General features: G+C 59.9%; 1 protein-coding gene across 1 annotated transcript; it reads left to right on the plus strand.

Annotated features, from left to right (window-relative positions):
- The first annotated feature begins 514 nt into the window (after window positions 1-514).
- Window positions 515-24,142, plus strand: LOC139361360 (RNA-binding motif protein, X-linked-like-3). The gene is made up of 10 exons (XM_071089999.1): window positions 515-824; window positions 3,026-3,148; window positions 5,353-5,475; window positions 7,684-7,806; window positions 10,015-10,137; window positions 12,344-12,466; window positions 14,675-14,797; window positions 17,006-17,128; window positions 19,280-19,375; window positions 19,738-24,142. Exons 1-10 carry the CDS (start codon window positions 750-752, stop codon window positions 19,753-19,755), a joined length of 1,050 nt encoding a protein of 349 aa, XP_070946100.1. The 5' UTR covers window positions 515-749; the 3' UTR covers window positions 19,756-24,142.
- The last annotated feature ends 2,641 nt before the right edge of the window (window positions 24,143-26,783 follow it).

Below are 26,783 nucleotides of genomic sequence, written 5' to 3' on the forward strand. Positions count from 1 at the left end.
GGGTGCGGGGTGGGGGGTGGGGAAGGCCGCCGCTCTTTCAGAGGGGGAGGGAGGCCGAGGACTCATGGGTCAGTGAATTTTCAGCTGACACCACGCCTTAAGGCCCAGGGGATGATTCTGTGCTGCAGTGAGGCCCCGCCTGCCTCAGCAGATGATGGCGAGCCCATCCTTTCTCACCCGGAGGGGTCCAAAATCCCATCTGAAGAGGAGTCCTGAGACCCCAGCAGACGCCCTGAAGCTCCCCCTCCAGCGGTGGAAGTCGGCTCAAGGAGGTCCTGAAGACAGGACTCCGGGGGTCTTGGTACTGGGATGCCCGCGGCCCCTTCTCCCACGCCGCCCCCTGCTGGAGCCCGGATCCGGCGGCCGCCGGGGCTGCAGCGGGAGTCCCCAGCGGCCCCCCCCTCCCCCCTGCCCCAACACACACACGCCCCCTCCCACCCCATCCCGGGCCCCGGCGCCCCGCGCAGCCGCCGTTGTTTAAAGGGGCCGCAGCCTGACTTCCAGGTGGGGAGCGCGAGTGGGCCCGGCGCGGCAGGGCCAGTGCGCATGCGCGAGGCTCCAGCGGCCCCTCCCGTCACAGTGATTCCCACGGTTGTCTTAGAAACCGGCCCCCGAGGCTTGGCAAAGCAGGAGCCCTCCGTGGCGGTGCTTGGGTGTCGGGGCTGCGAGGCTCCTGCCTCACCTCTCCACGGGGTCGACAGGAACGTCTCCGGACGGACGACGCCGGGAGTCGCAATGCGCCGGCCAGGATGACAAAACCGCAGGCGGAGTCCGGGGGAAGCGGCGAGTCGTCCCAGCCTCAGGCCTGCCCGGACGCTGTTGGGGTGAGTCTCCCCCAAAAGTCTTGGCCCCGTGATGAGCAGGACAGGTCCGCCCGCGTGTCCGTGGGCTGCTCTCTCCCCCGAGGGACCTTCACGCCCGGAGCAGAAGCCTGCAGCGTCAGGGGTTGCCTGCGGGGGTGTGTTTCTGTGCCGCTGCTGTGTGACTGCGTGTGTCCGTGTCTCTCCCATTCTCTCTTCTCTCTCTGGCCCTCACTCTCTGCGTCGTTCCCTCTTTCTGCCGGTTTGTGTGTGTGTGTGTGTGTGTGTGTGTGTGTGCGCGCCCGTACGCGTTGTGTGTTCGGAGTTTCGCGCCCTGTGCGCCCAAAAGCGACTTCTTGCGTGTCGGCCTGGCTCTGCTGAGCCTCTTTCTGCCTCTGTGCCTGGCTCATGTGGCGGCTTGTCAATGGTTTCCGCCGCCGTTCCACTTTGGGTCCCTGAGGGCCTCGACCACGTGAGGAGATGCGTCTTCCCCGCAGCTGTGGAAATCTCATTACCCTTGCCGAGCCAGCGGACTCTCTCCTAGGATCAAGATAACCACAGTCCAGCCAGGGACAAAAAGCCCCAGAGGAGCTCGTCGCCCTGCAAGAGAGGAGCACACCCGCCTCAGAGGAGACGCTTGGACCTTTTCACGGCGCTTCTCTGAGACATGAAGCCACACCCCGGCAGAAGCTTGAAGAGGAAGCCGGGAAGGGGAGATGCCAAGCCTCCCAGTCCCTGGAACGCTGGCCTCTCTGGACAAGTCGGCCTTTGGGCAACCCTCCCCTTAGGCCCCCGGCGGTGGCACCGAGCAGTAAGCGGCCTGGGCTCCGGCCTCTGCTCTGCCCTCCCTCTTGCTCTGTCTCCCCCGTTTCTCAGGGGCCTAGATGCTTCTCGGTCTGGCTGAATGTCTTCAACACAGATCGCTTCCCAGTCCCTCAGGGAGACAGTCGTGGGAGATCCGTGTCGTGACGGTCTCTCTCTCCAAACCTGTTTCTGCTGGCTTGGGCAGGTTCCATGACCCTGGAGCTCTTGGCTTCCACACGTGTCTCCGACAGGGAAGCTGTCTTGCTCTCCCTGTTTCACCTCATGGCTGGGTGGCTTGCCTAGCACGAGCGGTAGGCGAGCGTGACTGGCCTGGTCTTCTTGGACAGGCGGTGTGGCATTTCCCCTCTGCACTTCCCGTCTCATTCTTGAGGGACAGCCTCTCCTCTGCTCCTGGGTGGACTGACTCCGTGAATCTTCTGGCCCCCTCCTGGATCCCGGGCCTTCTTTGGTTTCCCTTGGAATGGACGGACAGGTCCCTTGGGACCCTCTTCCACCGGGCACGGGCCTGGACACCGCTGTTGGTTTCGCCGTCGCCCCGTATGCCCGGGCTGGCACACGTTCCCATCGTCGGCTCGGGGATACGCCAGTGCCACGCGTGGGGCCATGGGCTCCGCCGCGGAACCGCCCCTGTCCCTGTTTGCGCGTGTCCTGGAAGGCAGTAGCAGCTTGCAGGAGCCCCGGGGCTTTTGCAAGCGTGGGGGGTGCGGGGTGGGGGGTGGGGAAGGCCGCCGCTCTTTCAGAGGGGGAGGGAGGCCGAGGACTCATGGGTCAGTGAATTTTCAGCTGACACCACGCCTTAAGGCCCAGGGGATGATTCTGTGCTGCAGTGAGGCCCCGCCTGCCTCAGCAGATGATGGCGAGCCCATCCTTTCTCACCCGGAGGGGTCCAAAATCCCATCTGAAGAGGAGTCCTGAGACCCCAGCAGACGCCCTGAAGCTCCCCCTCCAGCGGTGGAAGTCGGCTCAAGGAGGTCCTGAAGACAGGACTCCGGGGGTCTTGGTACTGGGATGCCCGCGGCCCCTTCTCCCACGCCGCCCCCTGCTGGAGCCCGGATCCGGCGGCCGCCGGGGCTGCAGCGGGAGTCCCCAGCGGCCCCCCCCTCCCCCCTGCCCCAACACACACACGCCCCCTCCCACCCCATCCCGGGCCCCGGCGCCCCGCGCAGCCGCCGTTGTTTAAAGGGGCCGCAGCCTGACTTCCAGGTGGGGAGCGCGAGAGGGCCCGGCGCGGCAGGGCCAGTGCGCATGCGCGAGGCTCCAGCGGCCCCTCCCGTCACAGTGATTCCCACGGTTGTCTTAGAAACCGGCCCCCGAGGCTTGGCAAAGCAGGAGCCCTCCGTGGCGGTGCTTGGGTGTCGGGGCTGCGAGGCTCCTGCCTCACCTCTCCACGGGGTCGACAGGAACGTCTCCGGACGGACGACGCCGGGAGTCGCAATGCGCCGGCCAGGATGACAAAACCGCAGGCGGAGTCCGGGGGAAGCGGCGAGTCGTCCCAGCCTCAGGCCTGCCCGGACGCTGTTGGGGTGAGTCTCCCCAAAAGTCTTGGCCCCGTGATGAGCAGGACAGGTCCGCCCGCGTGTCCGTGGGCTGCTCTCTCCCCCGAGGGACCTTCACGCCCGGAGCAGAAGCCTGCAGCGTCAGGGGTTGCCTGCGGGGGTGTGTTTCTGTGCCACTGCTGTGTGACTGCGTGTGTCCGTGTCTCTCCCATTCTCTCTTCTCTCTCTGGCCCTCACTCTCTGCGTCGTTCCCTCTTTCTGCCGGTTTGTGTGTGTGTGTGTGTGTGTGTGTGTGTGTGTGTGCGCGCCCGTACGCGTTGTGTGTTCGGAGTTTCGCGCCCTGTGCGCCCAAAAGCGACTTCTTGCGTGTCGGCCTGGCTCTGCTGAGCCTCTTTCTGCCTCTGTGCCTGGCTCATGTGGCGGCTTGTCAATGGTTTCCGCCGCCGTTCCACTTTGGGTCCCTGAGGGCCTCGACCACGTGAGGAGATGCGTCTTCCCCGCAGCTGTGGAAATCTCATTACCCTTGCCGAGCCAGCGGACTCTCTCCTAGGATCAAGATAACCACAGTCCAGCCAGGGACAAAAAGCCCCAGAGGAGCTCGTCGCCCTGCAAGAGAGGAGCACACCCGCCTCAGAGGAGACGCTTGGACCTTTTCACGGCGCTTCTCTGAGACATGAAGCCACACCCCGGCAGAAGCTTGAAGAGGAAGCCGGGAAGGGGAGATGCCAAGCCTCCCAGTCCCTGGAACGCTGGCCTCTCTGGACAAGTCGGCCTTTGGGCAACCCTCCCCTTAGGCCCCCGGCGGTGGCACCGAGCAGTAAGCGGCCTGGGCTCCGGCCTCTGCTCTGCCCTCCCTCTTGCTCTGTCTCCCCCGTTTCTCAGGGGCCTAGATGCTTCTCGGTCTGGCTGAATGTCTTCAACACAGATGGCTTCCCAGTCCCTCAGGGAGACAGTCGTGGGAGATCCGTGTCGTGACGGTCTCTCTCTCCAAACCTGTTTCTGCTGGCTTGGGCAGGTTCCATGACCCTGGAGCTCTTGGCTTCCACACGTGTCTCCGACAGGGAAGCTGTCTTGCTCTCCCTGTTTCACCTCATGGCTGGGTGGCTTGCCTAGCACGAGCGGTAGGCGAGCGTGACTGGCCTGGTCTTCTTGGACAGGCGGTGTGGCATTTCCCCTCTGCACTTCCCGTCTCATTCTTGAGGGACAGCCTCTCCTCTGCTCCTGGGTGGACTGACTCCGTGAATCTTCTGGCCCCCTCCTGGATCCCGGGCCTTCTTTGGTTTCCCTTGGAATGGACGGACAGGTCCCTTGGGACCCTCTTCCACCGGGCACGGGCCTGGACACCGCTGTTGGTTTCGCCGTCGCCCCGTATGCCCGGGCTGGCACACGTTCCCATCGTCGGCTCGGGGATACGCCAGTGCCACGCGTGGGGCCATGGGCTCCGCCGCGGAACCGCCCCTGTCCCTGTTTGCGCGTGTCCTGGAAGGCAGTAGCAGCTTGCAGGAGCCCCGGGGCTTTTGCAAGCGTGGGGGGTGCGGGGTGGGGGGTGGGGAAGGCCGCCGCTCTTTCAGAGGGGGAGGGAGGCCGAGGACTCATGGGTCAGTGAATTTTCAGCTGACACCACGCCTTAAGGCCCAGGGGATGATTCTGTGCTGCAGTGAGGCCCCGCCTGCCTCAGCAGATGATGGCGAGCCCATCCTTTCTCACCCGGAGGGGTCCAAAATCCCATCTGAAGAGGAGTCCTGAGACCCCAGCAGACGCCCTGAAGCTCCCCCTCCAGCGGTGGAAGTCGGCTCAAGGAGGTCCTGAAGACAGGACTCCGGGGGTCTTGGTACTGGGATGCCCGCGGCCCCTTCTCCCACGCCGCCCCCTGCTGGAGCCCGGATCCGGCGGCCGCCGGGGCTGCAGCGGGAGTCCCCAGCGGCCCCCCCCTCCCCCCTGCCCCAACACACACACGCCCCCTCCCACCCCATCCCGGGCCCCGGCGCCCCGCGCAGCCGCCGTTGTTTAAAGGGGCCGCAGCCTGACTTCCAGGTCGGGAGCGCGAGTGGGCCCGGCGCGGCAGGGCCAGTGCGCATGCGCGAGGCTCCAGCGGCCCCTCCCGTCACAGTGATTCCCACGGTTGTCTTAGAAACCGGCCCCCGAGGCTTGGCAAAGCAGGAGCCCTCCGTGGCGGTGCTTGGGTGTCGGGGCTGCGAGGCTCCTGCCTCACCTCTCCACGGGGTCGACAGGAACGTCTCCGGACGGACGACGCCGGGAGTCGCAATGCGCCGGCCAGGATGACAAAACCGCAGGCGGAGTCCGGGGGAAGCGGCGAGTCGTCCCAGCCTCAGGCCTGCCCGGACGCTGTTGGGGTGAGTCTCCCCAAAAGTCTTGGCCCCGTGATGAGCAGGACAGGTCCGCCCGCGTGTCCGTGGGCTGCTCTCTCCCCCGAGGGACCTTCACGCCCGGAGCAGAAGCCTGCAGCGTCAGGGGTTGCCTGCGGGGGTGTGTTTCTGTGCCGCTGCTGTGTGACTGCGTGTGTCCGTGTCTCTCCCATTCTCTCTTCTCTCTCTGGCCCTCACTCTCTGCGTCGTTCCCTCTTTCTGCCGGTTTGTGTGTGTGTGTGTGTGTGTGTGTGTGTGTGTGTGTGCGCGCGCCCGTACGCGTTGTGTGTTCGGAGTTTCGCGCCCTGTGCGCCCAAAAGCGACTTCTTGCGTGTCGGCCTGGCTCTGCTGAGCCTCTTTCTGCCTCTGTGCCTGGCTCATGTGGCGGCTTGTCAATGGTTTCCGCCGCCGTTCCACTTTGGGTCCCTGAGGGCCTCGACCACGTGAGGAGATGCGTCTTCCCCGCAGCTGTGGAAATCTCATTACCCTTGCCGAGCCAGCGGACTCTCTCCTAGGATCAAGATAACCACAGTCCAGCCAGGGACAAAAAGCCCCAGAGGAGCTCGTCGCCCTGCAAGAGAGGAGCACACCCGCCTCAGAGGAGACGCTTGGACCTTTTCACGGCGCTTCTCTGAGACATGAAGCCACACCCCGGCAGAAGCTTGAAGAGGAAGCCGGGAAGGGGAGATGCCAAGCCTCCCAGTCCCTGGAACGCTGGCCTCTCTGGACAAGTCGGCCTTTGGGCAACCCTCCCCTTAGGCCCCCGGCGGTGGCACCGAGCAGTAAGCGGCCTGGGCTCCGGCCTCTGCTCTGCCCTCCCTCTTGCTCTGTCTCCCCCGTTTCTCAGGGGCCTAGATGCTTCTCGGTCTGGCTGAATGTCTTCAACACAGATCGCTTCCCAGTCCCTCAGGGAGACAGTCGTGGGAGATCCGTGTCGTGACGGTCTCTCTCTCCAAACCTGTTTCTGCTGGCTTGGGCAGGTTCCATGACCCTGGAGCTCTTGGCTTCCACACGTGTCTCCGACAGGGAAGCTGTCTTGCTCTCCCTGTTTCACCTCATGGCTGGGTGGCTTGCCTAGCACGAGCGGTAGGCGAGCGTGACTGGCCTGGTCTTCTTGGACAGGCGGTGTGGCATTTCCCCTCTGCACTTCCCGTCTCATTCTTGAGGGACAGCCTCTCCTCTGCTCCTGGGTGGACTGACTCCGTGAATCTTCTGGCCCCCTCCTGGATCCCGGGCCTTCTTTGGTTTCCCTTGGAATGGACGGACAGGTCCCTTGGGACCCTCTTCCACCGGGCACGGGCCTGGACACCGCTGTTGGTTTCGCCGTCGCCCCGTATGCCCGGGCTGGCACACGTTCCCATCGTCGGCTCGGGGATACGCCAGTGCCACGCGTGGGGCCATGGGCTCCGCCGCGGAACCGCCCCTGTCCCTGTTTGCGCGTGTCCTGGAAGGCAGTAGCAGCTTGCAGGAGCCCCGGGGCTTTTGCAAGCGTGGGGGGTGCGGGGTGGGGGGTGGGGAAGGCCGCCGCTCTTTCAGAGGGGGAGGGAGGCCGAGGACTCATGGGTCAGTGAATTTTCAGCTGACACCACGCCTTAAGGCCCAGGGGATGATTCTGTGCTGCAGTGAGGCCCCGCCTGCCTCAGCAGATGATGGCGAGCCCATCCTTTCTCACCCGGAGGGGTCCAAAATCCCATCTGAAGAGGAGTCCTGAGACCCCAGCAGACGCCCTGAAGCTCCCCCTCCAGCGGTGGAAGTCGGCTCAAGGAGGTCCTGAAGACAGGACTCCGGGGGTCTTGGTACTGGGATGCCCGCGGCCCCTTCTCCCACGCCGCCCCCTGCTGGAGCCCGGATCCGGCGGCCGCCGGGGCTGCAGCGGGAGTCCCCAGCGGCCCCCCCCTCCCCCCTGCCCCAACACACACACGCCCCCTCCCACCCCATCCCGGGCCCCGGCGCCCCGCGCAGCCGCCGTTGTTTAAAGGGGCCGCAGCCTGACTTCCAGGTCGGGAGCGCGAGTGGGCCCGGCGCGGCAGGGCCAGTGCGCATGCGCGAGGCTCCAGCGGCCCCTCCCGTCACAGTGATTCCCACGGTTGTCTTAGAAACCGGCCCCCGAGGCTTGGCAAAGCAGGAGCCCTCCGTGGCGGTGCTTGGGTGTCGGGGCTGCGAGGCTCCTGCCTCACCTCTCCACGGGGTCGACAGGAACGTCTCCGGACGGACGACGCCGGGAGTCGCAATGCGCCGGCCAGGATGACAAAACCGCAGGCGGAGTCCGGGGGAAGCGGCGAGTCGTCCCAGCCTCAGGCCTGCCCGGACGCTGTTGGGGTGAGTCTCCCCAAAAGTCTTGGCCCCGTGATGAGCAGGACAGGTCCGCCCGCGTGTCCGTGGGCTGCTCTCTCCCCCGAGGGACCTTCACGCCCGGAGCAGAAGCCTGCAGCGTCAGGGGTTGCCTGCGGGGGTGTGTTTCTGTGCCACTGCTGTGTGACTGCGTGTGTCCGTGTCTCTCCCATTCTCTCTTCTCTCTCTGGCCCTCACTCTCTGCGTCGTTCCCTCTTTCTGCCGGTTTGTGTGTGTGTGTGTGTGTGTGTGTGTGTGTGTGTGCGCGCGCCCGTACGCGTGTGTGTGTTCGGAGTTTCGCGCCCTGTGCGCCCAAAAGCGACTTCTTGCGTGTCGGCCTGGCTCTGCTGAGCCTCTTTCTGCCTCTGTGCCTGGCTCATGTGGCGGCTTGTCAATGGTTTCCGCCGCCGTTCCACTTTGGGTCCCTGAGGGCCTCGACCACGTGAGGAGATGCGTCTTCCCCGCAGCTGTGGAAATCTCATTACCCTTGCCGAGCCAGCGGACTCTCTCCTAGGATCAAGATAACCACAGTCCAGCCAGGGACAAAAAGCCCCAGAGGAGCTCGTCGCCCTGCAAGAGAGGAGCACACCCGCCTCAGAGGAGACGCTTGGACCTTTTCACGGCGCTTCTCTGAGACATGAAGCCACACCCCGGCAGAAGCTTGAAGAGGAAGCCGGGAAGGGGAGATGCCAAGCCTCCCAGTCCCTGGAACGCTGGCCTCTCTGGACAAGTCGGCCTTTGGGCAACCCTCCCCTTAGGCCCCCGGCGGTGGCACCGAGCAGTAAGCGGCCTGGGCTCCGGCCTCTGCTCTGCCCTCCCTCTTGCTCTGTCTCCCCCGTTTCTCAGGGGCCTAGATGCTTCTCGGTCTGGCTGAATGTCTTCAACACAGATCGCTTCCCAGTCCGTCAGGGAGACAGTCGTGGGAGATCCGTGTCGTGACGGTCTCTCTCTCCAAACCTGTTTCTGCTGGCTTGGGCAGGTTCCATGACCCTGGAGCTCTTGGCTTCCACACGTGTCTCCGACAGGGAAGCTGTCTTGCTCTCCCTGTTTCACCTCATGGCTGGGTGGCTTGCCTAGCACGAGCGGTAGGCGAGCGTGACTGGCCTGGTCTTCTTGGACAGGCGGTGTGGCATTTCCCCTCTGCACTTCCCGTCTCATTCTTGAGGGACAGCCTCTCCTCTGCTCCTGGGTGGACTGACTCCGTGAATCTTCTGGCCCCCTCCTGGATCCCGGGCCTTCTTTGGTTTCCCTTGGAATGGACGGACAGGTCCCTTGGGACCCTCTTCCACCGGGCACGGGCCTGGACACCGCTGTTGGTTTCGCCGTCGCCCCGTATGCCCGGGCTGGCACACGTTCCCATCGTCGGCTCGGGGATACGCCAGTGCCACGCGTGGGGCCATGGGCTCCGCCGCGGAACCGCCCCTGTCCCTGTTTGCGCGTGTCCTGGAAGGCAGTAGCAGCTTGCAGGAGCCCCGGGGCTTTTGCAAGCGTGGGGGGTGCGGGGTGGGGGGTGGGGAAGGCCGCCGCTCTTTCAGAGGGGGAGGGAGGCCGAGGACTCATGGGTCAGTGAATTTTCAGCTGACACCACGCCTTAAGGCCCAGGGGATGATTCTGTGCTGCAGTGAGGCCCCGCCTGCCTCAGCAGATGATGGCGAGCCCATCCTTTCTCACCCGGAGGGGTCCAAAATCCCATCTGAAGAGGAGTCCTGAGACCCCAGCAGACGCCCTGAAGCTCCCCCTCCAGCGGTGGAAGTCGGCTCAAGGAGGTCCTGAAGACAGGACTCCGGGGGTCTTGGTACTGGGATGCCCGCGGCCCCTTCTCCCACGCCGCCCCCTGCTGGAGCCCGGATCCGGCGGCCGCCGGGGCTGCAGCGGGAGTCCCCAGCGGCCCCCCCCTCCCCCCTGCCCCAACACACACACGCCCCCCTCCCACCCCATCCCGGGCCCCGGCGCCCCGCGCAGCCGCCGTTGTTTAAAGGGGCCGCAGCCTGACTTCCAGGTGGGGAGCGCGAGAGGGCCCGGCGCGGCAGGGCCAGTGCGCATGCGCGAGGCTCCAGCGGCCCCTCCCGTCACAGTGATTCCCACGGTTGTCTTAGAAACCGGCCCCCGAGGCTTGGCAAAGCAGGAGCCCTCCGTGGCGGTGCTTGGGTGTCGGGGCTGCGAGGCTCCTGCCTCACCTCTCCACGGGGTCGACAGGAACGTCTCCGGACGGACGACGCCGGGAGTCGCAATGCGCCGGCCAGGATGACAAAACCGCAGGCGGAGTCCGGGGGAAGCGGCGAGTCGTCCCAGCCTCAGGCCTGCCCGGACGCTGTTGGGGTGAGTCTCCCCAAAAGTCTTGGCCCCGTGATGAGCAGGACAGGTCCGCCCGCGTGTCCGTGGGCTGCTCTCTCCCCCGAGGGACCTTCACGCCCGGAGCAGAAGCCTGCAGCGTCAGGGGTTGCCTGCGGGGGTGTGTTTCTGTGCCACTGCTGTGTGACTGCGTGTGTCCGTGTCTCTCCCATTCTCTCTTCTCTCTCTGGCCCTCACTCTCTGCGTCGTTCCCTCTTTCTGCCGGTTTGTGTGTGTGTGTGTGTGTGTGTGTGTGTGTGTGTGTGCGCGCCCGTACGCGTTGTGTGTTCGGAGTTTCGCGCCCTGTGCGCCCAAAAGCGACTTCTTGCGTGTCGGCCTGGCTCTGCTGAGCCTCTTTCTGCCTCTGTGCCTGGCTCATGTGGCGGCTTGTCAATGGTTTCCGCCGCCGTTCCACTTTGGGTCCCTGAGGGCCTCGACCACGTGAGGAGATGCGTCTTCCCCGCAGCTGTGGAAATCTCATTACCCTTGCCGAGCCAGCGGACTCTCTCCTAGGATCAAGATAACCACAGTCCAGCCAGGGACAAAAAGCCCCAGAGGAGCTCGTCGCCCTGCAAGAGAGGAGCACACCCGCCTCAGAGGAGACGCTTGGACCTTTTCACGGCGCTTCTCTGAGACATGAAGCCACACCCCGGCAGAAGCTTGAAGAGGAAGCCGGGAAGGGGAGATGCCAAGCCTCCCAGTCCCTGGAACGCTGGCCTCTCTGGACAAGTCGGCCTTTGGGCAACCCTCCCCTTAGGCCCCCGGCGGTGGCACCGAGCAGTAAGCGGCCTGGGCTCCGGCCTCTGCTCTGCCCTCCCTCTTGCTCTGTCTCCCCCGTTTCTCAGGGGCCTAGATGCTTCTCGGTCTGGCTGAATGTCTTCAACACAGATCGCTTCCCAGTCCCTCAGGGAGACAGTCGTGGGAGATCCGTGTCGTGACGGTCTCTCTCTCCAAACCTGTTTCTGCTGGCTTGGGCAGGTTCCATGACCCTGGAGCTCTTGGCTTCCACACGTGTCTCCGACAGGGAAGCTGTCTTGCTCTCCCTGTTTCACCTCATGGCTGGGTGGCTTGCCTAGCACGAGCGGTAGGCGAGCGTGACTGGCCTGGTCTTCTTGGACAGGCGGTGTGGCATTTCCCCTCTGCACTTCCCGTCTCATTCTTGAGGGACAGCCTCTCCTCTGCTCCTGGGTGGACTGACTCCGTGAATCTTCTGGCCCCCTCCTGGATCCCGGGCCTTCTTTGGTTTCCCTTGGAATGGACGGACAGGTCCCTTGGGACCCTCTTCCACCGGACACGGGCCTGGACACCGCTGTTGGTTTCGCCGTCGCCCCGTATGCCCGGGCTGGCACACGTTCCCATCGTCGGCTCGGGGATACGCCAGTGCCACGCGTGGGGCCATGGGCTCCGCCGCGGAACCGCCCCTGTCCCTGTTTGCGCGTGTCCTGGAAGGCAGTAGCAGCTTGCAGGAGCCCCGGGGCTTTTGCAAGCGTGGGGGGTGCGGGGTGGGGGGTGGGGAAGGCCGCCGCTCTTTCAGAGGGGGAGGGAGGCCGAGGACTCATGGGTCAGTGAATTTTCAGCTGACACCACGCCTTAAGGCCCAGGGGATGATTCTGTGCTGCAGTGAGGCCCCGCCTGCCTCAGCAGATGATGGCGAGCCCATCCTTTCTCACCCGGAGGGGTCCAAAATCCCATCTGAAGAGGAGTCCTGAGACCCCAGCAGACGCCCTGAAGCTCCCCCTCCAGCGGTGGAAGTCGGCTCAAGGAGGTCCTGAAGACAGGACTCCGGGGGTCTTGGTACTGGGATGCCCGCGGCCCCTTCTCCCACGCCGCCCCCTGCTGGAGCCCGGATCCGGCGGCCGCCGGGGCTGCAGCGGGAGTCCCCAGCGGCCCCCCCCTCCCCCCTGCCCCAACACACACACGCCCCCTCCCACCCCATCCCGGGCCCCGGCGCCCCGCGCAGCCGCCGTTGTTTAAAGGGGCCGCAGCCTGACTTCCAGGTGGGGAGCGCGAGAGGGCCCGGCGCGGCAGGGCCAGTGCGCATGCGCGAGGCTCCAGCGGCCCCTCCCGTCACAGTGATTCCCACGGTTGTCTTAGAAACCGGCCCCCGAGGCTTGGCAAAGCAGGAGCCCTCCGTGGCGGTGCTTGGGTGTCGGGGCTGCGAGGCTCCTGCCTCACCTCTCCACGGGGTCGACAGGAACGTCTCCGGACGGACGACGCCGGGAGTCGCAATGCGCCGGCCAGGATGACAAAACCGCAGGCGGAGTCCGGGGGAAGCGGCGAGTCGTCCCAGCCTCAGGCCTGCCCGGACGCTGTTGGGGTGAGTCTCCCCAAAAGTCTTGGCCCCGTGATGAGCAGGACAGGTCCGCCCGCGTGTCCGTGGGCTGCTCTCTCCCCCGAGGGACCTTCACGCCCGGAGCAGAAGCCTGCAGCGTCAGGGGTTGCCTGCGGGGGTGTGTTTCTGTGCCGCTGCTGTGTGACTGCGTGTGTCCGTGTCTCTCCCATTCTCTCTTCTCTCTCTGGCCCTCACTCTCTGCGTCGTTCCCTCTTTCTGCCGGTTTGTGTGTGTGTGTGTGTGTGTGTGTGTGTGTGTGTGTGTGCGCGCCCGTACGCGTTGTGTGTTCGGAGTTTCGCGCCCTGTGCGCCCAAAAGCGACTTCTTGCGTGTCGGCCTGGCTCTGCTGAGCCTCTTTCTGCCTCTGTGCCTGGCTCATGTGGCGGCTTGTCAATGGTTTCCGCCGCCGTTCCACTTTGGGTCCCTGAGGGCCTCGACCACGTGAGGAGATGCGTCTTCCCCGCAGCTGTGGAAATCTCATTACCCTTGCCGAGCCAGCGGACTCTCTCCTAGGATCAAGATAACCACAGTCCAGCCAGGGACAAAAAGCCCCAGAGGAGCTCGTCGCCCTGCAAGAGAGGAGCACACCCGCCTCAGAGGAGACGCTTGGACCTTTTCACGGCGCTTCTCTGAGACATGAAGCCACACCCCGGCAGAAGCTTGAAGAGGAAGCCGGGAAGGGGAGATGCCAAGCCTCCCAGTCCCTGGAACGCTGGCCTCTCTGGACAAGTCGGCCTTTGGGCAACCCTCCCCTTAGGCCCCCGGCGGTGGCACCGAGCAGTAAGCGGCCTGGGCTCCGGCCTCTGCTCTGCCCTCCCTCTTGCTCTGTCTCCCCCGTTTCTCAGGGGCCTAGATGCTTCTCGGTCTGGCTGAATGTCTTCAACACAGATGGCTTCCCAGTCCCTCAGGGAGACAGTCGTGGGAGATCCGTGTCGTGACGGTCTCTCTCTCCAAACCTGTTTCTGCTGGCTTGGGCAGGTTCCATGACCCTGGAGCTCTTGGCTTCCACACGTGTCTCCGACAGGGAAGCTGTCTTGCTCTCCCTGTTTCACCTCATGGCTGGGTGGCTTGCCTAGCACGAGCGGTAGGCGAGCGTGACTGGCCTGGTCTTCTTGGACAGGCGGTGTGGCATTTCCCCTCTGCACTTCCCGTCTCATTCTTGAGGGACAGCCTCTCCTCTGCTCCTGGGTGGACTGACTCCGTGAATCTTCTGGCCCCCTCCTGGATCCCGGGCCTTCTTTGGTTTCCCTTGGAATGGACGGACAGGTCCCTTGGGACCCTCTTCCACCGGGCACGGGCCTGGACACCGCTGTTGGTTTCGCCGTCGCCCCGTATGCCCGGGCTGGCACACGTTCCCATCGTCGGCTCGGGGATACGCCAGTGCCACGCGTGGGGCCATGGGCTCCGCCGCGGAACCGCCCCTGTCCCTGTTTGCGCGTGTCCTGGAAGGCAGTAGCAGCTTGCAGGAGCCCCGGGGCTTTTGCAAGCGTGGGGGGTGCGGGGTGGGGGGTGGGGAAGGCCGCCGCTCTTTCAGAGGGGGAGGGAGGCCGAGGACTCATGGGTCAGTGAATTTTCAGCTGACACCACGCCTTAAGGCCCAGGGGATGATTCTGTGCTGCAGTGAGGCCCCGCCTGCCTCAGCAGATGATGGCGAGCCCATCCTTTCTCACCCGGAGGGGTCCAAAATCCCATCTGAAGAGGAGTCCTGAGACCCCAGCAGACGCCCTGAAGCTCCCCCTCCAGCGGTGGAAGTCGGCTCAAGGAGGTCCTGAAGACAGGACTCCGGGGGTCTTGGTACTGGGATGCCCGCGGCCCCTTCTCCCACGCCGCCCCCTGCTGGAGCCCGGATCCGGCGGCCGCCGGGGCTGCAGCGGGAGTCCCCAGCGGCCCCCCCCTCCCCCCTGCCCCAACACACACACGCCCCCTCCCACCCCATCCCGGGCCCCGGCGCCCCGCGCAGCCGCCGTTGTTTAAAGGGGCCGCAGCCTGACTTCCAGGTCGGGAGCGCGAGTGGGCCCGGCGCGGCAGGGCCAGTGCGCATGCGCGAGGCTCCAGCGGCCCCTCCCGTCACAGTGATTCCCACGGTTGTCTTAGAAACCGGCCCCCGAGGCTTGGCAAAGCAGGAGCCCTCCGTGGCGGTGCTTGGGTGTCGGGGCTGCGAGGCTCCTGCCTCACCTCTCCACGGGGTCGACAGGAACGTCTCCGGACGGACGACGCCGGGAGTCGCAATGCGCCGGCCAGGATGACAAAACCGCAGGCGGAGTCCGGGGGAAGCGGCGAGTCGTCCCAGCCTCAGGCCTGCCCGGACGCTGTTGGGGTGAGTCTCCCCAAAAGTCTTGGCCCCGTGATGAGCAGGACAGGTCCGCCCGCGTGTCCGTGGGCTGCTCTCTCCCCCGAGGGACCTTCACGCCCGGAGCAGAAGCCTGCAGCGTCAGGGGTTGCCTGCGGGGGTGTGTTTCTGTGCCGCTGCTGTGTGACTGCGTGTGTCCGTGTCTCTCCCATTCTCTCTTCTCTCTCTGGCCCTCACTCTCTGCGTCGTTCCCTCTTTCTGCCGGTTTGTGTGTGTGTGTGTGTGTGTGTGTGTGTGTGTGTGTGCGCGCGCCCGTACGCGTTGTGTGTTCGGAGTTTCGCGCCCTGTGCGCCCAAAAGCGACTTCTTGCGTGTCGGCCTGGCTCTGCTGAGCCTCTTTCTGCCTCTGTGCCTGGCTCATGTGGCGGCTTGTCAATGGTTTCCGCCGCCGTTCCACTTTGGGTCCCTGAGGGCCTCGACCACGTGAGGAGATGCGTCTTCCCCGCAGCTGTGGAAATCTCATTACCCTTGCCGAGCCAGCGGACTCTCTCCTAGGATCAAGATAACCACAGTCCAGCCAGGGACAAAAAGCCCCAGAGGAGCTCGTCGCCCTGCAAGAGAGGAGCACACCCGCCTCAGAGGAGACGCTTGGACCTTTTCACGGCGCTTCTCTGAGACATGAAGCCACACCCCGGCAGAAGCTTGAAGAGGAAGCCGGGAAGGGGAGATGCCAAGCCTCCCAGTCCCTGGAACGCTGGCCTCTCTGGACAAGTCGGCCTTTGGGCAACCCTCCCCTTAGGCCCCCGGCGGTGGCACCGAGCAGTAAGCGGCCTGGGCTCCGGCCTCTGCTCTGCCCTCCCTCTTGCTCTGTCTCCCCCGTTTCTCAGGGGCCTAGATGCTTCTCGGTCTGGCTGAATGTCTTCAACACAGATCGCTTCCCAGTCCCTCAGGGAGACAGTCGTGGGAGATCCGTGTCGTGACGGTCTCTCTCTCCAAACCTGTTTCTGCTGGCTTGGGCAGGTTCCATGACCCTGGAGCTCTTGGCTTCCACACGTGTCTCCGACAGGGAAGCTGTCTTGCTCTCCCTGTTTCACCTCATGGCTGGGTGGCTTGCCTAGCACGAGCGGTAGGCGAGCGTGACTGGCCTGGTCTTCTTGGACAGGCGGTGTGGCATTTCCCCTCTGCACTTCCCGTCTCATTCTTGAGGGACAGCCTCTCCTCTGCTCCTGGGTGGACTGACTCCGTGAATCTTCTGGCCCCCTCCTGGATCCCGGGCCTTCTTTGGTTTCCCTTGGAATGGACGGACAGGTCCCTTGGGACCCTCTTCCACCGGGCACGGGCCTGGACACCGCTGTTGGTTTCGCCGTCGCCCCGTATGCCCGGGCTGGCACACGTTCCCATCGTCGGCTCGGGGATACGCCAGTGCCACGCGTGGGGCCATGGGCTCCGCCGCGGAACCGCCCCTGTCCCTGTTTGCGCGTGTCCTGGAAGGCAGTAGCAGCTTGCAGGAGCCCCGGGGCTTTTGCAAGCGTGGGGGGTGCGGGGTGGGGGGTGGGGAAGGCCGCCGCTCTTTCAGAGGGGGAGGGAGGCCGAGGACTCATGGGTCAGTGAATTTTCAGCTGACACCACGCCTTAAGGCCCAGGGGATGATTCTGTGCTGCAGTGAGGCCCCGCCTGCCTCAGCAGATGATGGCGAGCCCATCCTTTCTCACCCGGAGGGGTCCAAAATCCCATCTGAAGAGGAGTCCTGAGACCCCAGCAGACGCCCTGAAGCTCCCCCTCCAGCGGTGGAAGTCGGCTCAAGGAGGTCCTGAAGACAGGACTCCGGGGGTCTTGGTACTGGGATGCCCGCGGCCCCTTCTCCCACGCCGCCCCCTGCTGGAGCCCGGATCCGGCGGCCGCCGGGGCTGCAGCGGGAGTCCCCAGCGGCCCCCCCCTCCCCCCTGCCCCAACACACACACGCCCCCTCCCACCCCATCCCGGGCCCCGGCGCCCCGCGCAGCCGCCGTTGTTTAAAGGGGCCGCAGCCTGACTTCCAGGTCGGGAGCGCGAGTGGGCCCGGCGCGGCAGGGCCAGTGCGCATGCGCGAGGCTCCAGCGGCCCCTCCCGTCACAGTGATTCCCACGGTTGTCTTAGAAACCGGCCCCCGAGGCTTGGCAAAGCAGGAGCCCTCCGTGGCGGTGCTTGGGTGTCGGGGCTGCGAGGCTCCTGCCTCACCTCTCCACGGGGTCGACAGGAACGTCTCCGGACGGACGACGCCGGGAGTCGCAATGCGCCGGCCAGGATGACAAAACCGCAGGCGGAGTCCGGGGGAAGCGGCGAGTCGTCCCAGCCTCAGGCCTGCCCGGACGCTGTTGGGGTGAGTCTCCCCAAAAGTCTTGGCCCCGTGATGAGCAGGACAGGTCCGCCCGCGTGTCCGTGGGCTGCTCTCTCCCCCGAGGGACCTTCACGCCCGGAGCAGAAGCCTGCAGCGTCAGGGGTTGCCTGCGGGGGTGTGTTTCTGTGCCGCTGCTGTGTGACTGCGTGTGTCCGTGTCTCTCCCATTCTCTCTTCTCTCTCTGGCCCTCACTCTCTGCGTCGTTCCCTCTTTCTGCCGGTTTGTGTGTGTGTGTGTGTGTGTGTGTGTGTGTGTGTGTGTATGCGCGCCCGTACGCGTGTGTGTGTTCGGAGTTTCGCGCCCTGTGCGCCCAAAAGCGACTTCTTGCGTGTCGGCCTGGCTCTGCTGAGCCTCTTTCTGCCTCTGTGCCTGGCTCATGTGGCGGCTTGTCAATGGTTTCCGCCGCCGTTCCACTTTGGGTCCCTGAGGGCCTCGACCACGTGAGGAGATGCGTCTTCCCCGCAGCTGTGGAAATCTCATTACCCTTGCCGAGCCAGCGGACTCTCTCCTAGGATCAAGATAACCACAGTCCAGCCAGGGACAAAAAGCCCCAGAGGAGCTCGTCGCCCTGCAAGAGAGGAGCACACCCGCCTCAGAGGAGACGCTTGGACCTTTTCACGGCGCTTCTCTGAGACATGAAGCCACACCCCGGCAGAAGCTTGAAGAGGAAGCCGGGAAGGGGAGATGCCAAGCCTCCCAGTCCCTGGAACGCTGGCCTCTCTGGACAAGTCGGCCTTTGGGCAACCCTCCCCTTAGGCCCCCGGCGGTGGCACCGAGCAGTAAGCGGCCTGGGCTTCGGCCTCTGCTCTGCCCTCCCTCTTGCTCTGTCTCCCCCGTTTCTCAGGGGCCTAAATGCTTCTCGGTCTGGCTGAATGTCTTCAACACAGATGGCTTCCCAGTCCGTCAGGGAGACAGTCGTGGGAGATCCGTGTCGTGACGGTCTCTCTCTCCAAACCTGTTTCTGCTGGCTTGGGCAGGTTCCATGACCCTGGAGCTCTTGGCTTCCACACGTGTCTCCGACAGGGAAGCTGTCTTCCTCTCCCTCTTTCTCCTCATGTCTGTGTGGCTTGCCTGGCATGATCAGTAGGCCGTCGTGACTGGCATTGTCTTCTAGGACAGGTGTAGCATTTCCTCTGCCCTTCTGCTTCCTGTCTGAGAAGCATAGAACCTTCGTTGTCTGGATAATTGTGTTTAACAGAAAACAGTTCCGAGTTCATCAGAGAGATATTTCCTCCATTTTTGTTTCATGATTGCTTCTGTCTCCTATCCTATTTCTCATTGACTGGTCAGGTTTGATTACTCTGGATCTCTGGGCCTCATACCTGTCTATGACAGGGGCTTCCCTTGGTCTCCAGGTCCCATGTGATGGCTGTATGTTCAGCCCTTGGCTAGCATGAAGCGACCCCATCATGGTGACCTTTGCCTGCTGGGAAAGGCAGTGTTGCCTCCCCCCTGCTATTTTTCTGTTTTTCCTGAGGTCCTTCATATTCCTCTTCTCCTGGGGAAAGTGTCTTCAAGCACTGAATCTTTTGACTGCCACGGATTTCAAGCAGCCAAAGGGATTGGGTTTTGTTGGTTATCACGGGAGGTGGTGTCAGGTGAGCGGTCTGGTGGCGGGATGTCTGTGGGGTATACTTTGTCAAAACCTCTGGGCCCCTCTGGCAGGCATCCCTGTATGTGGCTTGTACTCGGACAAAGGCCTTGTCTCGCAGGTTTTCAAGTGTGCTTGGCTTTTCCTCAGTTTTCTGTGGGAGATCCCAGTGGCCCACGGGCTCACACCTCAACCTCTCTGTCCGTCTCAGCATCGTCCCATACGGTGTCAAAGACACACGCTCACTCCATCTGCTCTTAGGGGACGTCAGTGCCACGTGTGGTCACTTTGGCTCTATCTCGGACTTGTCTCTGTCTCTTGTTGCATGTGTTGTGGAAAGCTGTGTCGGGATTTTGAATTCCCCGGGCCTATGAGACAAAGGCAAACTACTGCTCCATTCAGGAAGGAAGGAAGCAGTGAGCTCATGGGCCAGTTTATTTTCAGCAGACAGCAGGCCTTGCGGCTCTTGGGATCTTTCTGTGCCCCAGCGAGGCCCTTCCCTCCTCCCTACATTGTAACCCCATTCCTGATCACCCACTCAGATCCGTTATTGGTTTCGAAGAGGTGTCCAGAGAGACAAGCGGGAACCCCGAAGCTCCTCCTCCACCGGGAACCAAAGCAGAAGACCAATCAAGAAGGTCCTGACGATACGACTCCTATGGGTCTGACCCTGGCTCTTGCGCAGGCCCCTCTCCTAGTCCTCTTCCCACCCGCCGCCTTGGACTGCTCTGCTGCTGCCACGGCTGCCCCAATCCCTGTAGCGTCGCGTCTCTGCCATTTTTTAAGGGGTCCCCAGTGTGACTCTCCGGAGCAAAGGGGGAGTCGGCCTCGCCAGTGCTCATGCGCGAGGCCTGAGCCGCCGTTTTGGTCACAGCGATTGACACCATTTTCTGGGGATGGGTCCCTGAGACTTGGCGAAGTAGTAGCCCTGTGTGATAGTGCGTCAGAGTCGGGGCTGAGAGCAGTCCTGGCCAGGGCGTTAACAGGATGGTCTCCACAGGCCGGGATTCATGGATAATCACCCAGCAGGAAGAAACCTCAGGAGGAAAAAACCTCAGGCAGATCTCCGGGAAGGCAGCGAGAGATCCCAGCCTCAGGCCAGGATTTGCGGAGCGTCAAGGAGGCCTCTCTCCCAATCTTCGCTTCACCTGACACCACCTCAGTCCCCGCAGCCCCCGCTCCACCATATTTTTTTTTTTTTTTTCAATGTAGTCGGTGTCTCACTGTCACCCAGTCTGGAGTGCAGTGGCGGGATCTCAGCTCACTGCAAAGTCTTCCGCCCGGGTTCAAGTGATTCTCTTGCGTCCACCTCCCCAGCACCTGGGGTTAGAGGGATTAGTCAGAGTCGGGGCTAAAACCAACCCTCGCCAGGGCATAGACAGGATGGTCTTGGAGGCCAGGATTCGCGGAGGGTCGTCCAGGAGGAAGAAACCGCGGGTGGAGGGCCTGGGAAGCAGCGTGGGATCCCAGGCTGAGGCCTGCACCGACTGACGGTGTGCCAGTGAGTCTCTTCAAAAGAGGAGAGATTTGCTTGTGTGCCCATGGGCTGCTCTCTTACCCACGGGTCATAGTCACAGAGAGCAGAACCCGGCAGCCTCAGGGGCTGCCTGGGAGTGGGTGTTACCGTGCCACTGCCATATGTCTTTGTGTGTTTGTGTGTGTGCCTACGTCTCTTATTTCTCTCTCTCTCCTTTCTTACTCTTTCACTCTGTGTCCGTGTGTGTCCGTGTGTGTGTGTGTGTGTTGGGATACATGTGCCCTGTGCGCCGGAGGGTGGTATCTTGTACGTTGACCTTCCCTCTGGTCAGCCTCTCCCTGCATCTCTGCCTGGGGCATGTGGCCGGTTGTCAGTCGTTTTTCTGTGGTTCCAGTTTGGGTTTGTGAAAGTCTGGACGAGGTGGGGAGCTGTGTCTATCTGGTAAGGATTTAAATCACCTCTCCACCCTGAGAGGCCTCTTTTCTAGGATTAAGACCGCTACCCCCCAGCCAAGGATAACAGCCTCACTGGAGAGGTCATTGTCTACCTGCAGGAGTGTAGCAGAGCGACCTCAAAGAAGATGGTTCTCATTCCTCTCTCTCTTTCATCTCATTGAGAAATCTAGCCACAGGGTAACACAGGTTTTGAAAAGAAGGGAACAGGACCATGGCAAGAATCTGTGAGTGTGCAGGCTGTGTTTCACATATCATTAAACATAGTCTAGTGAGTGTTCTGCAGATAGCTGGCATTTAACTTTGTTTTATTGAATCAAGGAAAAGAAAAAATGCTGAGAAAAAAATGACACAATTTGCCTGCCAGTCCATCTGATTGTTACTAATTTAACAGTAATTTTAATTTATCTTCTCATGTAAAGGTCCTTGGCAGTGAAACCTAATTTCCTAAAATAGCCTTGCTTTATTTGGTATGATTATGATGTCATACATATCAGAGTATCTGGAAATTCTTAACAACTCCCTTGACATACATGATTAATCACATTTCCAAAATAACTTAACAAAACGAACAACAGAAAATCATTTTTTACTTACTTCCTTCAAATTTGTTTATTTAAGTTGTGATTCCTTCATGCACGAAACATTTTTATGTGTCTGGCACTCTTCCAGCCACAGATTTCATCTTAAACAACGTAAGTATTGAAATGCTTGTGCCCTTTGATTAATTTTTCCTACATAAATACTTTGGTAAAAAGCTACATTGAGACCGGGTGCAGTGGCTCACACCTCTAATTCCAGCTCTTTGGGAGGCCGAGGCCAGCAGATCACAAGGTCAGGAGATCAAGACCATCCTGGCCAACATGGTGAAACCCCATCTCTTTAAACACACAAGGAATTAGCCAGTGTAGGCCAGGTAATCCCACACTTTGGGAGGCTGCAGCCCGCAGACCACTGAAGGTCAGGAGTTTGACACTAGACCAGTCTGCCCAACCTGGTGAATCCCGTGTCTACTAAAACTATAAAAAATTAGCCGGGTGTGGTGGCAGGCGCCTGTAATCCCAGCTACTCGGGAGGCTGAGGAAGGAGAATTGCTTGTACCCAGGAGGTGGAGGTTGCAGTGAGCTGAGATCATGCCACTGCACTCCAGCCTGGGTGACAAGAGTGAAAATCTACCTGAAAAAAAAAAAAAAGAAAAAAGAAACCTTGTCTATACTAAAAATACAAAAATTAAACCCTGAAGGTCACATCCTAATGAGAAAGACATTGTTTAGCTCAAATTGTTTGACACTAAGAAATAGTGCAGACTGGCCAAGTGAGGTGACTCACACCTATAATCCCAGCACTTTGGGACGCCAAGGTGGGTGGATCACCGGAGGTCAGGAGTTCAAGACCTGCCTGACCAACATGGTGAAACTCCATCTCTACTAAAAAAAAAAGTACAAGAAAATTAGCCAGGCATGGTGGCACATGCCTGTAAATCCCAGCTACTCAGGAGGCTGAGGCAGGAGAATCGTTTGAACCTAGGTAGCAGAGGTTGTGGTGAGTGGAGATTGTGCCACTGCACCCCAGCCTGGGTAACAAGAGTGAAACTCTGTCTCAAAAAAAAAAAAATAGTGAAGGGTTAGGGCAGATTTATTTTCAGAGGAGCAGGGAATCTGGAATTTTGGGTGAAATGTCCCAATTTCCAGAAGCTGAAAATGCTCTCGAATGTAAAATTCAAGTTAGCCTGTATCAAGCTTCTCCTTGTTCTATGTGTGAATAGCTAGTCTGTATCTTCACCTATGTATATTTAAAAATCAATCTTAAGAAGGCCCTTGGCCACCATAATCCTTCCACACCATAGCAAGAGCCCAGCCTCTGAGACTGTGCTTCCTTCGCACCTCCCACTGGAATGCCTTCCCCCTAATCTCCAAGGTATCAAACCGGTCAGGGGCAGCTGAGACAGCCCTACTTCTGGGAGTCCTCCCCAACCCCTTGAAGTCACAGGCATCTCTGATGTCCCTGCCCTTCATCCACATCACTGAACAATTAAGCACACACATCTCTGTACTTTTATTTAAACCATTCCATATGTGTTTACAATTAACGACTTCATGACTGCGGTATGGATGGAGCAGAAAGGAATGCTGAGGGAGGACTCCGGTTAGAATGAGCTGCTCTTCCAGGACTAGGAATGAACTTTCCCCAGTACCAACCAGGCAGCCTCCAGGGCAAGAAAAGGTAAGGGGATCCATCCTCTTGACAGCCAAGATGGAATTACAGGTAATCTCACCTCTTTTTTGACTCTCAGGTGGAAAACCCCTTCAGTGGAGGTGAAGCGCAGTCCACTCCAGAGCCCCACAGTTGGGCTCAGGGATGTCACAGAAATCACCAGGGCAGCAAATTCCCATCCAGAGGGGCCCCAGGCTGACCAAGCACCCTCAAGCTTAGCTCCAAACTCAGGCCAGGGAGTGAAGCCCTTGTCCCCAAGCCCCAGAGTGAGGGTTTGTCTCTAACCCTGTGGGCTCCAGTGAAAGGAAAATGGCCTGCAGGTGCCCACAGGAGAGCACCTGAGTTCTGAGACAGCTCTACGGCTCCCAGCCTTCATCCCCGTGAGAAACACAGGGACACGCAGAGGGGCATGCTGACTGCCTATAGGGCACCCATGGAACACGGATGCTCCCTGCGGATCCTGAAGCCGGTCAGATAACAAGGTGCAGAGGTGTGGGGAAGACCTGGAGGGAGGCCTTGCTGGGTGCCAACCAGCCTAACCAGCCGGGGCCACAGACCAGAAGTGCTTCTGATGTTAACGTGACACGGAAGGTGTGTATGATGGGTAGTAGAAGTGACCACAGAGGCCTCTGGGGATTGTAGTTTTGGAGCTAGAGAGGCGGGAAAGCAGTTGGTTTTGCCCACACAGGGTGCCTCTGACATCTGCACAGCACATACAGCCAAGTTTAGGAGCCCACTGTTAAGATGCCCAGGTGACATTGACAAGTTTCACTGTGAGCCAATGAGGTCTGCTGACCACAAGAGCATCGCAGTACTGCTGAAGGATTCTGGAAAATGTGGTCCAGGTTGGCCGGTATGCACTGACCTTCCCGTGAAGGTGACCTGAGCTCACCACACAAGTCTCCTCCCTGGTGTGCCCTTCTCCGAGCAGATGCCAGGTTGGGACAGAAGCAGCTCAGGGAGAGGTGATGCTTTGCCGGGACTCCTGGTTTGTAGGTAACACTGGCCCTGTGTCCCCTACAATAGGAGGGTGTACCAGGACAAGGAACCCCAAGGCTGTTTTCAGAGAGAGCAAGATTGGCTTGCGGCAAACTCCTGGAATGGAGATGGGGAGAGTCTTGTCACATTTCCCCGGGATTTTAGGGGATGGAGGCTGGACCTGGGTGAACAGCAAAAGACCGCCTGGTGGTCGTGGTGGTGAGGATGGGAGACTTGAGCCAGAAATTCCTGAGAGTCTTTTTTTTTTTTTTTTTTTTTTTTTTGACAGAATCTCGCTCTGTCATCCAGACTGGAGTGCAATGGTGTGATCTCGGCTCATTGCAACCTCTGCCTCCCGGGTTCAAGTGATTCTCCTGCCTCAGCCTCCCAAGTGGCTGGGATTACAGGTGCCTGCCACCATGCCCAGCTAATTTTTTTTTTTTTTTTGTATTTTTAGTAGCAACGGTGTTTTGCCATGTTGCCCAGCCTGGTCTTGAACACCCAACCTGAAGTGATCCACCTGCCTTGGCCTCCCATTGTGCTGGGATTACAGGCATGAGCCCCCAGGCCCACCCCATTTTTATCTTTTCTCTTACAGGTTTTTATTTTATCTTTTTCGTATCTTACAGGTGCGGCTTGGAGGAAACTTCTGGAGGGTGGGGTGGTGCTGAAGAGGAGGCAACATTGTAACTGTTTTGTTCAACATGGGTGTTTTCTTTATGCATCAATTTGTATTTTTAAAGATATTACATTAAAATTTTGTTTATCTTGATTACTGTGTTTTTTTGGTGCCCCATAATTTCTCTATCCATAGTCCTGAGCCTTGATACAAAGTGAGGACCTGGCCTCTGGGCATCAAGCAGCCAGAAATTCCCTTAGGAGCTTTCTCTGAATTGTTGAATTGTGAGTGATATTTTCCTTTCCTGACTTCCCTAATATCCACAATTTCCTCGTAATCATCCCTCCAAAGCCACACCCACAAGGAACCTCTGAGACCTATCATGAAGGAGATATTCAAAAATTATTTGTAAATCTTCACACACCACCCCTGCCACAATGTCTTCCAACATCACTTTGCCTGGAGAATTAAAAAACAAGGTTTGCATGTTGAGTATCAGCCTCTCCCATTGGGTGGGTGTTTAGGAAGGAGGATCAGCCTTACTCAGCCCAGGTAAATGACCTTGCCAAAGATTTAATATCCACAAATGTGGAATCCTTGTAACAGAACTCAGTGGGAACCAAAGTCAGGTATGGGGCTGGGCTTTAAGGAGCACAAACGAAAAGGAAGGACTAGAAAACTTCAGAAAGGTACTGGCTGGGGGTGGCAGGGTAGGGGGGATGAGGGACAGTGAGGATGTGGGATCCTGAGATAATCCAAGTCCCTATGTGTAGACGTATGTGTACAAAGGCTGTAAAGAGAGACCCAGGCTGATGGGGTATCTGTAATAAATCAAATATAATGTGACAGCAGGTCAAGTGATAAGGGGACTCTGGAAAAACAGAACAAGCAGCAAAATGAGCAGTATCAAACTCCACAGAAGTTAACAAACACCAAGACACTAAAAAAGCTACATTCATTTAAACCAAGGTGACAAGGTGGGCGCGGTAGCTCACGCCTGTAATCCTAGCACTTTGGGAGGCCGAGGCGGGCAGATCATTTGAGGTTCAAGACCAGCCTGGCAAACATGGTGAAAGCTCATCTGCAGTAAAAATACAAAAATTAGCTGGGCGTGGTAGCGGGTGCCTGTAATCCCAGCTACTCAAGAGACTGAGGCAGGGCAGGGCACCGTGGCTCACACCTATAATCCCAGGACATGGGAAGGCCGAGGTGGCCAGATCATGAGGTCAGGAGATCCAGACCATCCTGGCTAGCACAGTGAAACCCTGTCCCTACTGAAAATACAAAAAAATTAGGTGGGCGTGGTGGCGGGCACCAGTAGTCCCAGCTGCTCTGGAGGCTGAGGCAGGAGAATGGTGTGAACCCGGGATGTGGAGCTTGCAGTGAGTCGAGATCGCGCCACTGCACTCCAGCCTGGGCAACAGAGCAAGACTCCATCTCAAAAAAAGAAAAAGAGAGAGACTGAGGCAGGAGAATCACTTGAACCTGGGAGGCGCAGGTTGTAGTGAGCAGAGATCAAGCCATTGCACTCCAGTCTGGGGGACAGAGCAAAACTCCGTCTCAAATAAATAAATAAATAAAAGAAATCAAAGGTGACAGTTACTGAGTGCTGTGGGCCAGGTACAATGGTACACCCTTATCTGGATTACCATTGTGAATACGAATCACTTGTGATACCTGTGCTTTAAGCAGTCATATTTCCCACACTCTTAGCTGGCTTGAGATGTGAAAATCCATCAAATTACAGAATGAAAAAAATATTTAGTGATGCCCATCTATGGAACATGTCCAGTTAAAATTAACATAGATAAAAATCAGCAAAAAGAAATTTAAAAAAATATTGTTTGAAATTCAAAGCTATATAACCCACTGTGTCACTGATGAGTTAAAACAAGAAACTGACCTGCAAACTGGGAAATACATGGGAGGAAGCAATAGTGAAAATGCCTCAGATCCAAACTTGTGGAATGAGGCTACCTCAGTGTCCGAAAATTTCATCACTTAAATATAGTGCAAAGGGACGGAGCACAGTGACTCACACCTGTAATCCCAGTACTTTGGGAGGCCGAGTCGGGCAGATCACTTGAGGTTCAGAGTTTGAGAGGAACCTGGCTGACATGGTGAAACCCCGTCTCTACTAAAAATACAAAAATTAGGTGGGTGTGGGGGGGCGTGCCCATAATTCCAGCTACTCGGGAGGCTGAGGCAAGAGAATTGCTTGAGCCCATGAGGCAGAGGTTGCAGTGAGCCAAGATGGCACCACTGTCCTCCAGCCTGGGCCATAGAGCTAGACTCTGTCTCAAAAA

Source organism: Macaca nemestrina, unplaced genomic scaffold, assembly GCF_043159975.1.
Source record: "Macaca nemestrina isolate mMacNem1 unplaced genomic scaffold, mMacNem.hap1 Scaffold_45, whole genome shotgun sequence".
Classification (NCBI taxonomy): Eukaryota; Metazoa; Chordata; class Mammalia; order Primates; family Cercopithecidae; genus Macaca; species Macaca nemestrina.